This window comes from Pelodiscus sinensis, chromosome 2, assembly GCF_049634645.1.
Source record: "Pelodiscus sinensis isolate JC-2024 chromosome 2, ASM4963464v1, whole genome shotgun sequence".
Classification (NCBI taxonomy): domain Eukaryota; kingdom Metazoa; phylum Chordata; order Testudines; family Trionychidae; genus Pelodiscus; species Pelodiscus sinensis.
This window is the reverse complement of record NC_134712.1, coordinates 43,729,181-43,745,438: the sequence shown is the minus strand read 5'-3', so window position 1 is coordinate 43,745,438 and position 16,258 is coordinate 43,729,181. Positions and strand designations below refer to the sequence as shown.

The 16,258-nt window shown below is 39.6% G+C and overlaps 1 protein-coding gene across 1 annotated transcript in view; it reads left to right on the top strand.

The window, feature by feature from the left end:
• RIPK2 (receptor interacting serine/threonine kinase 2) overlaps window positions 1-15,995 on the top strand; it is a 37,695-nt gene extending 21,700 nt beyond the window's left edge. Inside the window, exons 5-11 of the mRNA XM_006114326.4 lie at window positions 1,555-1,604; window positions 3,031-3,192; window positions 8,938-9,023; window positions 9,177-9,272; window positions 10,474-10,579; window positions 12,765-12,944; window positions 14,406-15,995. Coding sequence (XP_006114388.2) covers window positions 1,555-1,604; window positions 3,031-3,192; window positions 8,938-9,023; window positions 9,177-9,272; window positions 10,474-10,579; window positions 12,765-12,944; window positions 14,406-14,758 — 1,033 coding nt within the window. The 3' untranslated portion in view covers window positions 14,759-15,995. The remainder of the gene's footprint in view (window positions 1-1,554; window positions 1,605-3,030; window positions 3,193-8,937; window positions 9,024-9,176; window positions 9,273-10,473; window positions 10,580-12,764; window positions 12,945-14,405) is intronic.
• The last annotated feature ends 263 nt before the right edge of the window (window positions 15,996-16,258 follow it).

Below are 16,258 nucleotides of genomic sequence, written 5' to 3'. Positions count from 1 at the left end.
GCATGTATGACACCTAACCCAACCAATCACAGTTTATATTCAGTGTCCCAACTGCGTATTTTATGGATAAAAGTATGTATTGAATTACTTTTCACTCCTGCTAACACTGCATGGGTAACACATGCATATCTTGAGAACTGATTTGCCCATAATTAATTGAATTATTAGCTGAGTGCCAGTTGCAGGACCAAATTTTTATCCTTGTTTCCCCTTCAGTCTATTTAAATGCTTTGCACTGGTGTAACTAAGGACAGATGGTGGCCTGATGAACTAGGGATGTAATAGTTTAGTTGATTAACCGATAAGCAGAAGCTTATAGGATAATACTATAGACTACATGCATTCCCTGCCCTTCTCTCCTCCCCTAGTAAATTTTTTAGCAGGCTTGCCAGGAGCCCAACTCAGTCCTGGCTCATGCTGGCTCTGGGACCTAACCCTGCTGTGGCTTTGCATTTAAAGTGTATTAGAAACCTGGAGGGCAGGAAACCCAGCTGAATTCCAGCTTGTGCTGGGTCTGGGAGCTCAGCCCCCCTCCCCCTACTTTTTCCCCAAGGACAGGAGCTGCTGTCACCTTGCACTGCTGCCTCTGATTTTTAAAATGGCTCCCCTTGCAGATCAGCTCCCACCTAGCGGCCGACGCCGCAGCCTCTGATACAACCAGATGTGAGACTCATCCGGAAGGTAGAACAGAAGGTTTTATTAGTGCACAAGGATACAGTCAGCACAATCCATCTCTAGGGGAAAGGGGGGCCCAGACTCAAGGCCTCCTCCTTGTATCCTAAGCCAGCTGAGACTCACTTGTGCTCAGAAACCAGTCCCAGCCCTGCCGCCTCCTTTGTCCAGCTACTTGAGCAAAAGGTGTTACTTAGTTGCACCCCGCCACCGAGGCTCAGGTTACAGAGAACCTTGGTCATTGTGTATAAGCAAGGCTGGGGTAGCCTGGGGCATCCTCCCCTCAGTGAGAGTCACACCCAAAGCTTCAATCCCCATCCGAGAATTGGTTCAGTGCCCAAGGAAGCTGAGGCACACACACGGCGTTACTACGGAACAGTACAGGGCAGTAGAAATCACATGCCACATAACAAGAAAACAGAGTGAATACAATCCCCAGGTTGCTTCAGTGTGTTAAATCAGTGGGAAGAAAATTGCAGTGTAGACACTTACATGGTTAGGTCAATGTGAGCTGCCTTATGGAGCTATTCTATAGTGTGTACCAGGTCTGTGAAAGAGAGTGTGAGAGCCCAGAATGAGTTGAAAGGGCTAGCAGTTAGAAAAAAGCTCTTTACTTTTTATTTTGATTTTTTTTTTTAGTATGAAGTCAGTGAGATCCTAAACCTATAACCTCTGAGCTTTAGTTTTTCAAAGGCACATGTGGCCACCATAAATAATGTCAGCTATACATATTGTTCCTTACTTAGTAATATCTCTGTTGTACCCCTTCATACATATTATGAAAACCATCATTATAGTCAGCTATTTAAGGTGGTATTATGCACCACATTATTTTAAATCAATGTTTTGTATGATGCTGAGTGCGTATTTTTACTTGAACAGTTATGCCATTATTATGTGGGAAGTGATGTCAAGAAAACAGCCCTTTGAAGGTGAGACTGTTTTATTTAGTTTTAATTATTTTATTGCTTTATTTACTTTTAGCTAAAGCCTATGCATAGTATTCTGAAAACACAATTTTAGTGTTTACTATGTCAACTTATCACAAATCCAATCACAGTATAGACCTTACTTTTTAAATTAGCCTCTATTTTACTTTTGTTTTGCAGATTGTGTATTTTAACAAAATCCAAACGTAAGAACAATATTTTTGTTCAAAATCTTCAGGAGGTAGCCAAGTTAGTCTGTAACTGGAAAATCTTAAAAAACAACAGATAGTCTTTTAGCACCTTAGGGTACATCTACACTGCACGCTTATTTCAAAATAAGCTGTTGGAGAACAAATACTCCAAAATAACTTATTTTGAAATAGCACATCTATAGGAAGCCTCAAAATTAGTCCGAGGCAGGCTCCCCTAATGTGGACATGCTCCCTTGATTGAGAGCCACAGAAGGCACTGGAGAGCAATTACTTTGAATGGCTCTGGGGAAGAGTTATTTCAAAATAGCAGCAATGAAGTGTCCACGCAACTGCTATTCCAAAACAGCTATTTCAGAATAGGTGGTATTCCTCATGGAATGAGGTTTACAGAAGTCAGAATAAGCCATTAGTTATTTTGAATTTATTTCAAAATAACAGAATTGTTGTGTAGATGCTTGCATTGTTATTTCAGAATAAAAGCCATTTTTCTGAAATAACGCTGCTGTGTAGACGCACTCCTAAAGGCTAACAAAACAGGTAGATGGTATGATGAGCTTTATGCCCACGAAAGCTCATGATAACATCTACCTGTTTTGTTAGTCTCTAAGGGTATGTCTACACTACCCCGCTAGTTCGAACTAGCGGGGTAATGTATGCATACCGCACTTGCTAATGAAGCCCGGGATTTGAATTTCCTGAGCTTCATTAGCATAAGCGGGGAGCCGCCATTTTTAAATCCCCGCTGCTTCGAACCCCGTGCAGCGCGGCTACACGGGGCTCGAACTAGGTAGTTCGGACTAGGTTCCTATTCCGAACTACCGTTACTCCTCGTGAAACGAGGTGTACCGGTAGTTCGGAATAGGCACCCTAGTCCGAACTACCTAGTTCGAGCCCCGTGTAGCCGCGCTGCACGGGGTTCGAAGCAGCGGGGATTTAAAAATGGCGGCTCCCCGCTTATGCTAATGAAGCCCGGGAAATTCAAATCCCGGGCTTCATTAGCAAGTGCGGTATGCATACATTACCCTCCTAGTTCGAACTAGGAGGGTAGTGTAGACATACCCTAAGGTGCTACAAGATTATTTGTTGTTTTTTTAAAATTTTCCAATATTTTTGTTGACACTGTAAAAATTATTCAGTTATTTTGGCAGAATTAGAACATCCCTAAATATTATAGTAAACATATATTTCTAATAATTGACTGATATCTATTTTGACAGAAGTTATAAACCCCTTGCAGATTATGTATAGTGTGTCACAAGGAAAGCGACCAGACATTAGTGAAGAAACTTTATCAATGGACATGCCCCACCGAGTACTAATTGTAACATTAATGACAAGTGGATGGGCACAAAATCCAGATGAAAGACCTTCTTTTTCAAGTGAGTGTACTTGCTTTGCATAGATTAAGTGGGAAACCATACCCCCCAAAATACTTGTGTGTTAGTACAATGTTGAAATTCCATATTTTCAGTGACAAAAAGGAAATGTAAAAAGCTGCATCCAAAACTCAGTCTTGTCAAGAATCCTATATAGTTTACAGTTTATATTTAACATATACAGTGATATTAAGCTTTTCATGCTAATAAACAGTAATAGAAAAATGGGACGTGTATATGCAGCCAGATTTATATTGTGGTTGGTTGTTTACATTTTGTATTTCTTGGTTGTTTACATTTTGTATTTCCTGTCCTTTTGTAATTAATTATGCAAACTTAGCACAATTTATTTGTTTGCACTTCATTTACTGTTTTGTAAGTAGATTAGACTGTAAATAGATAATACTTAGAGGAGAAGAGATAAAATGAAGCTAGTGGAAATTGTAAGCAATTGTGTTTTGCTTGTTGAACTAAGAGTGAGCCCTAGATAGGATTGCCAACTCTCCTGGACCAGACAACATTTGCAGCAATGGCATCCAGTGTGACTGAGCCGGAAACCCTAGCCCTGGATTATAGATTCTTCTTGACTCAAAACCTAAACAGCTTTTTACATTTCATGAACAGACTTTTAACCTTTCGTAAATAAATGTGCGTTCCTTGAAAATACCAGTTTTCAGGGGAAGCCATGTGAAAAACCTGTCCACTTTCCAGAATGAGGGACTGCTATTGCAAAAGCCACTTCAGCACACTTCACAGATCCACAGCATGTTAGTTCATCTACCCTCTCAGCCACTCATGGCTGTGAAAGTGGCAGCTAGCTCTGTCCTTAAGTGCACCCATAGTGTTAAAAATGTCTGTTATGCAGGCTCAGTACACAACTTTCAAATGACTAGTTTTTGTTAAATGTAAGCCAGTTTGTTTAAAAAAAAAAAAACAACCTAGAAATTCTGTAGCATCTTTGAGACTAACAAATAATTTTTTATATACACACACACACACACGCAGTCCCCGGGTTACACGGATCCTACTTACGAACGGGGCTTTTCTCGCCCCGGAGGACACGGGCGGCGGGACCGCCCAGACGCGCCGCGGGACCGCCGCCCGGGTCCTCCGCAGCTTTGCTCCGCGTCTCCCTGGTCTGCTGGGGGGGGGGTCCCCCAGCAGACCAGAGAGACGTGGAGCAAAGCCGGCGAGGACCCGGACGGCGGGATCGCGGCGCATCTCGGTCTCGCCGCCTGCGTCTCTCTGGTCTGCTGGGGGGAGGTGCAGCTAGTGCGCCCCCGCCCCCCCCCCCCCCAGCAGACCAGGCTTTTCTCACGGACGCCTGTGGTAGAGCAGCTGGGGCGCTGCCGGTTGGTCCCGCAGCGCCGCTCCTTGGCGCTATTGGACCAACCCGGCAGCATCCCAGCTGCTCTGCCACAGGCGTCCCCAAGTCAGCCGCTGCTGAAACTGACCAGCGGCTGACTACAGGAAGGCCAAGGCAGAGTTGCTCTGCCCTGGGCTTCCTGGAATCAGCCGCTGATCAGTTTCAGCAGTAGCTGACTTGGGGACACCTGGGGTAGAGCAGCTGGGGTGCTGCCGGGTTGGTCCCCGCAGCACCGAGGTGCGGCGCTGCGGGGATCTACCCAGCAGCGCCCCAGCTGCTCTGTCCCAGGCGTCCAGATTCAGCTGCTGTTGAAACTGATCAGCAGCTGATTCCAGGAACCCCGGGGCAGAGAAACTCTGCCTCGGGCTTCCTGTAGTCAGCCGCTGGTCAGTTTCAGCAGCGGCTGAATCTGGACGCCAGTTCCAACTTACGTACAAATTCAACTTAAGAACAAACCTACAGTCCCTATCTTGTACGTAACCCGGGGACTGCCTGTAGTGTCATGAGCTTTCATGGGGAAAACCTGCTTCCTCAGTTTGTTTCAGTTCATGTAAGACAATAGTGCCAACTCCCAGACCATCAGTTTATTGCTACAGCTATGTTGAAAAATGTATGGGTAGATGCATTACATTTAATTCTGGAAACAATGCTTTCAAGGTTTCACCCTCCTCCTTCATTCATTTTGTTTATACTCCCTCCTCCCTCCAAATCATGTTTAGGCAGAGAGCTGAGTTTAAGCTTAAGTGAGCCTAAAAGATTAATATTGTTTGGAGAAATGTAGGAAACTATGCTTTCAGCAATATTGCAGTGTTTACTAGACCAAGCCTTAAAACCAGTTGCAATGATGATAGGAAACTAATTCTATATTTAAGACTTAAAGTGACATTTGACAGATTTAAAATGTTTATCCTAATGACAAGGTTCCTTGCTCGTTATAAATATCTTCTAGGCTTCTCACCTTTAATTCTGTCAGGTTTTATTACGAAATTCTATCTTCATGCTTTTAGCTCTTTTACAGTGAGTCCTGTAATCTGGAACATTGAATTCAGAAGGCAAATATGACATTGAAATCTATATAGGAGATGGACACAGGAAGGAGGAGGAGTTTGGTTCTGATTTTTCAAAGCCTTGTTTGTCAGTCTTCTATCTTACAAAAAAAGGGGGAGCTATACCTGGGTTCCATTTTCTCCATTATCTTTTTTGTTTTGGCTTCACAACAGTCCATTATCATCTGAGCCTACCACGGTGTTTTTGTTATTAAAGTTTTGGCCCATTCCTAACATTAATGACAGCCACATTGTGTAATTACCCAATGTACTGGTATTGACTAACTATCCATTTTGTGAATGTGAATGTTTGGGCACAGTTTTAACTCTTACCTTTGGAAAATTTGATTCTAAATGTCCAAGAGGGATAGTAGATTATTTTGGAAAAGTAGCAATCTTAACTTTTCAAAATGTAAAGACCTTGATAATTTTCTTCTTCCCTCCCAGTTGGTATTGCAAAATGAAGACAGTAATTTGTGTTGGAGTAGAAAATTCTGTATTTTAGAAGCTCGATGACCATTTACAGGCCTGAAGCTGCAGTTTTCTTTAAAAAGTGATTTCTAGTTTAAAATGCCCCCGATATGAAACACTTAACTTTTACCTTCTAAACTGAGGTTTTCAGCAAATTTAACAATTTCTAGGGTAGTTGGGTTGAACAATAGCTTCAGTTCTCTAAAATGTTACTAGTTCTGCTCTTTTGAGCTGCAAAGTGCTTTCCAAAGAGCTCAAAAAGTAGGCAGTTTTGACAATTTCAGTTCCTTCAGTGAAGCTGGCAGGAGAGAAAAATAAGACATGCTTAGGTCTTTAATCCCCACATACACTGCATACTAGTGGTTGGTATAATGGGTAACTCAGTCTAGCATTGAGATTTACTGGTACAGTCCTTTTGTTCAGATCATGGACAGGTGTTTTAATTGTCTTTTAATATTGGTGGATGTTTTGAAATTGAATGTCAGTCATAGGCACCAACTCCATGGACTTTCTGGTATTGGAGAATCCCTGGGGAAAAATACTGTGTATGGAGCACCCACTGGCAGCCACGCTCCCCACTCTTCCTGCCTATCGCCTTCTCATCTTCCTGCCCCCTTCTGCACCTTTCGCCCACTGATGGCCCCAAGGATTTACTCCTTCCCCACCCTCCCAGTACTTTCAGAGCACCGCAAGAAGCTGACTCTCAGTGCTTGGGAAGCGCTGGAAAGGAAAAGTGGGGATGGGACATGCAGGATGCGCTCTTAGAGCAGGGGTCTCCAACCTTTTTAAGCATGAAATCACTTTTTGAATTTAAGTGCAATCCAAGATCTACCTCAAACCAAATATCCTTGCCCTGCCTTCTTTGTGCCCCTTCTCTGCTCACTCCATCCTCCCTCCTTTCCTCCTCCATTCTCCCTCACATTCACCAGGCAAATAGCTTCTTTCACACTGACAGGCATGAATACAAAAATTAAGACAAGACTACATAACACACAGGCTCACTTTAAGTCAGTTCTGCTGATATTAATAAAATGCAACATTTACCTGATTTCCACCCATATGACGGCACTTTTAATGAGCAATGACAGTCCAGGAATTTAATTTCTAAAATGCATATCAACAGAAGACCATTATATTGACTATTTTTTTGTTATGGTGTCACAACAGTCCAGGAATTTAACCACTAAAACACATATCAACCCAAACCACACCGTGAACCCAAACAATACCACAGGTGCAAACAAACAGACCATGGGCCACATGCTGCCTGTGGGCCACGTGTTGAGTAGCCCTGAGCTCAGTTGTAGTTTGGAGTGTTAGCACAATGTTAGAACTCCTAGGACCCTTTAGTTTGTTATATCTTATATATACTTATCTAGGTTACATAATCAAATAGTATGTATTTTATGTGACATAACAATAAACATTTTTTTTGCTTTTTTAGTAAAAGTAAGCAAATAGGTTATTTTATTTAAAGGGAAAGCTTTTTCCACTTTCTTATGGTAGAAACAGAATTTTCTACCCATTTTACTTCCCTTGATTTTGCAGTGATCCATGTAAAAGGTAAAAGAGTTTTGTTTTTGTTTTTTTGCTTCCTCTATATTTTTATGATACTCGTGGATAGTATATTAGGAGAATCACTAATGTGTCATTTTTTGAGTGAACAGGACTGTATTCCCTCTGACTACATCTTCATCATTTTTAGAATATCTTGCTCAGTTTCTGGCAAATGCTTTTTAATGTGAAAGAAAGAAAAATGAGAAGCAGTTTTGCTCATAATCTACCAGTACTACATAGGGGTGTATTTTTCATTCATTCAAGTAGGTTTTCCTCTGAGTCCATCCTTGTCAGGCTCGCTGTTGTTCATAGGAATTATTAATGTGCATGAAATAACATATTCCTTTGTTTCTACAAACTCCTGTCTTAAAACATAATTTGCATAATCAGAAATAGCTTATCTTCATGATTTCAACTTTAAATGATTCTGTGGCTCATTTGCAAGCTTTCTGTAAAATACTTTTCTCAACTGATATTCTGTAATTGGAAATGTTTATAATTACATGCTGTCAAAAAGACTCTGAGTATTGACATGTGTTATGAATACTTCCCCTAAAAGGATATAGTAGTCTAAGCTCAAAATTTGACCCAACTTGAAGCTTTTGATGAGGAGTATCTCCAAATTCTAAATATCTTAGTTGCTTTAGATTAAAGAGTTCATCATACTATTGCAAAGGGGAAGGAGGGTTATTTTGTTGTAAAGCAGCTATTGTTTACATAATGTTAGGCTTATACCAGACATGTTGTTTTTACTCCCTCTAGTGACAGTTCAGAAGCAGTCAGCTCCTGGAAAGAAGGAAATGTTTAAAAATGAAAATTTTGTCTCTACTAGAAAAGCCAGGGGAGAAAGAAAAAGACACCATAATTAGAGGGGGAAATAATTGCAAGTTTTCAACAAGTATCACAAAAAAAGTAGAGAATAAAATAGAAAAGACAAAGAGCCACATTATCAGCTATTCATTAGTACAGCAAAGTCACTGATATGATTCCACATATTTAAACAAAATTATGCAATACGTTTTAAGAAGGTAGTTGAAGTTGTGGCGTGTATCAGACTCCAGTTTGCTTAGATCACTTTTTGTATCTGAGTTTAAAGTAGACATTTCTATAACTAACACAGTAATGTAGAAATTTTAAAAATCAACTATTTATTTAATTGAATGCAAGAAGTGTTCATTTATCACCCTAATGCTCTAATTATTATGTGTTGGTGGAGGAAACATTTTCATAAAGGTAAGATAAATAGCTCAAACAAATTGAAATTGTAATTACTGTTAATGTTGAACTGAATATCCTTTTCTCGTTTAGAATGCTTAATAGATCTTGAACCAGTGCTGAGAACATTTGATGAGATATCAATGTTTGAAGCAGTAATTCTGCTGAAGAGAGATAAGGTAAGTAACTTTTATTACAATGCAATATGAAATTTCATTGAAATGGCAACTTGTGCTTGTCACAATGTAACTAACATAAGAATTGAGTGCATTCTATCCTGGCCTCATAGATTTATAATGTATAACTAATAAGAATATGAATGTTTCTTTCAGTCACAGTATGAATCACAATCTATTCGCGTAAGTCACAAGATAGCTGATGTGGAGCTGACATCTGTAAATATACCTCTGAATCTTAGTCCACAGGAGGTAAATCTTTTTCTTTTGAATTTTGAGTTCAAGCTCCATCCCTAATGCATTTGGGTAACAAAAATATTTTTGAAATGGTTTTTAATTTAGTACAGGGAAAACTTTTCCCACACTTCTCTTCTGCAGCTACACAAACATGGAAAGCATAAAATGCAATGGTATGACAGGTTAAACCTCTCTGGTCTACAGGGCCAGCCCATAACATTTTGGCACCTGAAGCAGGGAGCTCAAATGATGCCTCCATGCCCCCTCTTTTGGGTCTGCTGACGGACCCTGAGAGAGCCCAGAGTCTGGCAGCAGGAGGGCGGAATTGACTTCCCCTGGTTCAGCAAACTCCCTCATTGGGACCAGTCCGGTCCTGAGGCTGCTGGACTGTAGCAGAATCAGTGGGCACACAGCAGAAGGGAAATACATTTCCATCTTCTGCACATCAAAGTATAGTGCTTTTCCTCATTTACATAACGTGGATAAGATTAGTTGTGTGCAGACCAAGGGAACTGGAAGCCATGATCACTGAGTACATGGTAGGGATGCAAGATCCCATTTAAAAAGTTAACTGGTTAAATGTTAAGTTTAACTGGTTATCCAGGATCCCACAGGCAGAGGATCCAGTTGGGCTGGAGTGGCCCCGCAGTGCGGTGCATTGGGCTCAGCTGGGCTGGAGTGGCCCTTCTAACCCCTCCACACCCAGGCAGAGGACAGTTCCAGCTCAGCCAGGCTGCTGGTTAACCACTTATCTGTTAAGCATTACCTGGTAAAGGTGATGTTTACCAGTTAAGCCTTTATATCCCTAGTACATGAGCACACACATACCTGTAAAGAGAGCGTAGCAGACCGCAGATGCTGCAACAGCCTGTTATTTGTGACACAGTGGGTGTTTTCTGGGTTGGAAAAGAGGATTCCATTCCCCTCTCCTACTGATGTTGCTCATGCAAAGTACTTAATTTTTAAATGATTGCGTCCCTTAGTGCTGCTGCTGTTCTTTCTTACTATTAATAATTAAAATTGCACATAAAATCTTGGTCGGAAGGTGAAAGAACATTTGCATTGTTTTAATTTATTTTTAATGTCTTCCTGTATTTCAATTGTGAAGTAACTTGAGCATCTTAATAACAAGGAAAAGACAATGATATGAAAGCACTTTAGAATTAACTAAATCATTCCAAAAATGTAGTCTTCACTGTATGAATGACTTTTTCAGGAAACATGTGCTCCCTTCCTACAAAGTGGTGTACTCCCCCTCCGCAGCATGCCTCCTGATCTATCAAGACTCAAGTCTGCTCCAGAGTATAATATCCTCTCAACAGGTATGTAACCTTGCTGCACAGTAATGATTCATAATATTCAGTTAATGTTGAACTGCAACTTTATACTCTAGTTGTGACACTGCATTTACACAAGAGTACTCACCCTGCTCTGAGTTCCCAGCTCAACTTAAGTATGCCTCCATAGCTGGAATCAGTCACTCTAGCTTCATTACATCATTGGGACAAGTAATTGCACGTTCATGGCCAGAGTACTGACAAGGAGAGGAGTAACTGCTAGGCTATGGGCCACACTGAACCATGACAGTCCATTTATGAATATTTTCAGAATAGAAACAAAAGAAAAGGAGAATTGTTTAGATTGGCTTAGAACTGTATGGTGAAATGAACAAGGGAAAAATTAGGCTGAGTATGAAGGATGAATGTGAATGTTACCTTGACATTGACTGTGAACTGTTATGTTCCCAGTCTCCCATTGAAGAGAATGTTGGTGGTGGTATCTAGAGTTTTCTTTCAGACTTCAGTATATAGGACAGAAGCTCTGCTGATGTCATTAGCCAATGATCTTCATCTAGCAGTGTTATGCAGACTGAATGCCCGTAAAGATTCTTTTGCCTCTGTTAGTTCTTTCACACAGCTGAGTGAGGTATTGATGTCCTGTCTTTGTTCTCGAGGGGGTATATATGAAATCTCTCAAGTAACTCTGATCCTTTCTTTGTGAAAGGTCACACAAGACGAGTTGTTTTTTTAAATTTATTTTGTATTCTGATATTGCCCAAAGGTGCTATCTGGATCAGGGTCTTCCTGTGTTTCCTACTAACACAAACAGAAGTAGGAACAGTATCAAGCCTGAAAATCTAACAATCTAAGATGAAAAGAAATTTGTACAGGTGGAAGGGGGTGACAATCAAATATATTTTGTAAACACACAAAAAATTAAAAATGACTGTTCACCAACTACCCTCAAATGCTGGCTGATCCATTTTAGGCAGCACAGCAGAAGGATGTTATTAGCCCTTGGCTGCCTTGAGCAAGTGATTCATCACAATGTGTTGGTTATTTTTTTAAGTGTTGAATATAAAACATTCAGCAGTTTTACTGGATTCCCCTGATTGAATAATCAAAACAGGCTGTGTTTTAACCTTTTGTATATCACCAATTTCATCCTGCAGGTTTTCATGCCCTGGCACAATGTTGCAGACATTTGGGTTCTGTTTTGTTTGTACAGTGCCTAGGAAAAGGAACCCTTGTCCATAATTAGAGTTCCTAAGCACTGCAGTAGTACATATAATAAAATGCAAACACTGCTGGGAATGTTTTTGTTAAAAACTGTTTCTTTTGGAATTACGCTTCTGTAAAAAAAAAAATATAGAAACATACCTGTTGTATTGGGTTTTGTTTCTGTGTCTGGGTACAAACTTATCCTAAAAGGTACTTTAAGTGATGTACAGTTTTAGGCTTACCCTAGCTAATGTGTCCAGATAAATTCTATGATTTTATTGTCTATCAGGCACTGTATCAAGATAAACCTGTTACCATACTGCTGCATCTCTTTCACAATGTCGTTTATTCTTATATTCAGGCAGTTCTGCAGTTAAATGAATTGTCTATTCATGAATTGTTATACACAGTATTCAAACCTCTATTGTCACATAAATTAGATAAAGAGATTTCATCTGAAATTTTTATGAAGTTATATGCTGCATCAGCACAAGAGATAACTAGTAGAACAGATAAGAAAGAAACTCTTTCCATAAAATAAAGATTGCTATTAGTCTTCTAAATGCTACTGTTCTAATTGAGTCTATTTTAGAAGGGTTTAGCACCACCACACTTCTTGTGCTAAAATAAATAAAAGGCACTAAAATAAATCTGATAAGAAGAAATAATTGGGCAATATGAAATTTGAAAGTCTGGCTGGCCCAGCCACTGTAGAATTTCCTGCTGCATAAGGCTTTTTAAAGTTGAAACTCTGACAAACCTGGTTTTCTCAAGCATGCTTGACCAAAAATTAAAAAACCCTTCAGATCTGAGAGAAAATAAGAAAAAAACGTAAAAGTGCCGTGAACCTCAACTTCATGAAAAATCTAAACGTTGTTTGTAGCAAACAGACATGAAAGACGTGCAATTAATTTGTTTTTTTTTCTAAAAGTGCTGTACATTTCTAAAACATTTTTGTTTCTTGTCTGAACCCAAAAGTAATATGATTTGTTTCCTTTTATTTAAGGTAAAGACAGCAGTTCTGAAGGACCGTGCTCCCTTGTTAGCATGGATGAAAATATCTCTCCAGCCCAGAGTGCTAACTTGTATGTGCCCTACCGCAGTTACCCATCCTCATCTGGTGCAGATCGCTCAGATACATCAAATCCTACAACACGCATGTTTCAGTCATCCGCACTTATCTCAGGTACAACACAAACTAATGGAGTTTTAAGTTCCAATAGTATTAGAGGGAAACAATGAATGGTCAGTGAGATGTCTGCTGTGAGATTTATTCAGAATCTTGGTATATGTGCAACTGCCAGTAATTTGTGTGTGTTTGAAAGGAAGACTAGGCCAATTGTTATTTAAGCACTAACACAGAAATGAAGAGTTTATAGTCTAGGATAAGGAAGATAGCACATACAGTGTTACTGAAGTGTGTATGATAGTTCTGCTTCGGTGCTGTATTTGTTAAAAGGGTATTATAATGGAGAATGGTACACTTACAAACACTTACTAAAGATGCCCAAGGTATAGGTAACCCTGCCTTTCTCCTATTTTTATTTTAGCCTATGTCTAAACTGCTTTCCTCTTCCAAAAGAGGAAATGCAAATGAAGTGCTGATATGCAAATCTCACACTTCATTTACATATCTTCTTCTGAACCATTTTTCAGACGAGGTCTTTTTGGAAAAAAAAAAAAAGCAGTCCAGATGGGATTTTTCCCACAAAAAAACCCTTTTTCGAAAGAACCCTTACTTCTCAAAACATTAGGTTTACAGGGTTCTTTTTTTAAAAAGGGGGGTTTGTGCAAAAAAAACCATCTAGACAGCTTTAAAAAAAAGAAAACTTCTGAAAAAGGGATCAGAAGATATGCAAATGAAGCACAAGTTTTGCATATCAGTATTTCATTTGCATTTCCTCTTTTGGAAGAGGAAAGCAGTCTAGACATAGCCATGGAGCAGGAGAAAAGAAGTGTTTTATTCCCATTCTGCTACTGAGGTATTGCACTGAGAAATTGTCTTGCCCAACATTACGAAAACAGTTTGTGGTAGAGTTAGTATTTGAAATATGGTCTTGTGTTCTAGTCTAGTGTCTTAACCCATTATCATTCTTCTCTCTATATCATGATAGTTTTGATCTTAATATAGCTGTGTCACTTGTATGAAAAGGCATCTTTGAGTTTAAGGTGCACATAAGGAAGGGATAATAGGGCAAGCCTGAAAAGCTCAGAGGAATGACTTATTTAAATAGGAAAAAAAAGGCATATTACAGAATGTTGTATCCATCCCTGTCCCTGATTCAGGAGTAGGTAAATTTGTGTGGGAGGAAGGCATTAGTGGTAGGGATGGTTGAAAGACTGGAGTTTCTGTTTTAAAGTAATGGTGGCATTTTAGGAAGTTGTATTTGTTACTTTTCCTTCCCTTAACAAATGAAGACCTAGCATTAGAACTACTAAAGAGAAATAATTTAATCAACCATTGATACATTTAATGAAGTTTTAATCTGGGATATATAGCAGCATTTTGGCAGAGTATTACAAGACCATCATTTAACCACAAGTGCAGTTTTTGAGCTGTTCTTTCTCAACTCATTCTTCATTTTATTGTCCTATAAATTCCCTATAACTGTGATAGTAGGTTTCTGAATCTTTCTTTAATTTTTAGGTTTTGCTTTGGAATCCATGCAACAGGATGTAGCTCACCAGTGGATCCAAAGTAGGAGAGAAGACATTGTCAGCCAGATGACTGAAGCTTGTCTGAACCAGTCTCTGGATGCCCTCCTATCAAGGGATTTAATCATGAAAGAAGATTATGAACTTATCAGCACCAAACCTACAAGGACATCAAAAGTCCGACAACTACTCGATACTACTGACAGCCAAGGAGAGGAGTTTGCTAAAATTATAATACAAAAGTTGAAAGACAATAAACAGATGGGCCTTCAGCCTTACCCAGATATATCATCTGCTTCTAAGACTGCATCTTTAAATTTGTCATATCAATATAAAGCCATGTAAATGTTTCCTTACTAGTAAGAGTTCCTGTTTCTGAAAGGTTACTTTATATCTGTATTGCTTTGGTCTTTATTGAATTTTTATCAATAGATCCCTGTGTGGATACAAAATTTGTATCTGCATCTGTATCCACAAAAATGTGCCGGAGATATCTGCATTGATGTTCGTGGATGTAGATACCATGGTTATAAAATGGATAGCCACAAATTTGCAGGATTCTAGATACAAAATTTGTATCCGCATCCATATCCACAAAAATGAGCTGTGGTTGTCTGTATGCACATCCGCAGAAGTGGATACCCATGGTTATAAAGCAGATATCTGTGGATTTGCAGGGTTCTATACATAAAGTCTGGAAAGTGAGAGAACGAGATGTCACTGTGGTCACATTGTAAGGTTGAAACTAGTCATTTTGCAGAGCAAGTAGAAAGTTAAATATGTACATATTTTGTTTATACGTAAAAAGAGAAGATTTTCCCATTTTAAATAATCATAATTATTGCATTTAAACATATTTCATTTAAGCGCAACTGTTTAAAATGGCTGCTCACTCACCATCATAGTGAGATTGATAAAAAAGGAAAAACCCTACAGGAGTGTGCAAAGATGTGCTAATGTTCATTTCTGTTGTAAGCTGTTTGCATAAAATCATAAAGATTAGAGTTGGAAGAGACCTCAGGAGATCTAGTCCAATGCCCTGCTCAAAGCAGGACCAACCCCAACTAAATCATCCCCAGTCAGAGAGCGCTTTGTCAAGCCTTACCTTAAAATCTCTAAGGATGGCATTCTGCCACCTGCCTAGGTAACCCATTCCAGAGCTCCATCACCCTCCTAGTGAAATAATTTTTCCTAATATTCAACCTTGTCCTCCCCCACTGCATTTTGAGATCCATTCTGTCATCTGCCATCACTGAGAATAGTGTGGCTTCATCCTTTTTGGAACATTATCCTTCCAGATAGTTTTGTTCCTTCCCTAAAGAACACTAAGACTACCAAAGTTTCATATTCCTGTATTTAGATTTTAACTTTGCCTCTTCACTCAAATAGCTAGCAGTGGTAAATCTCATGATTCCAGACCTGCGCCTGTTCCCATTTCACTCAAAGGAAGTCAACAGACTAACATGTTATCTGCAAGAACATTGCTGTCTAATTCATCTCTTGTCCTCACAAGCTTCACACAAGTTCCCATCTCAAATGTAAAATGTTGCATATGATTCATAAAACTTCTAATTCCAATTTATTTTTAATGTCTACATAACTTGCAGTAAGCAGTGACTTTGTGTGGTATATTAAGATCAAGCATATGCTGCCCAGGTGTGTTAGCAGCAACACAATAAACACACAGGACCTCTTTTGACTGGCAAGAACTGAAAGTGCTGCAGAGCTAACCTACGTACTTCTGGAACAAAAAGTGTTATGTGCTGACCTGTAGTAATGTTCTCTGGTACTGAAAAGAATGGTGTTCAGCCAAGCCATAGAGGTGGAAATTCTGTGCCTGCCAGA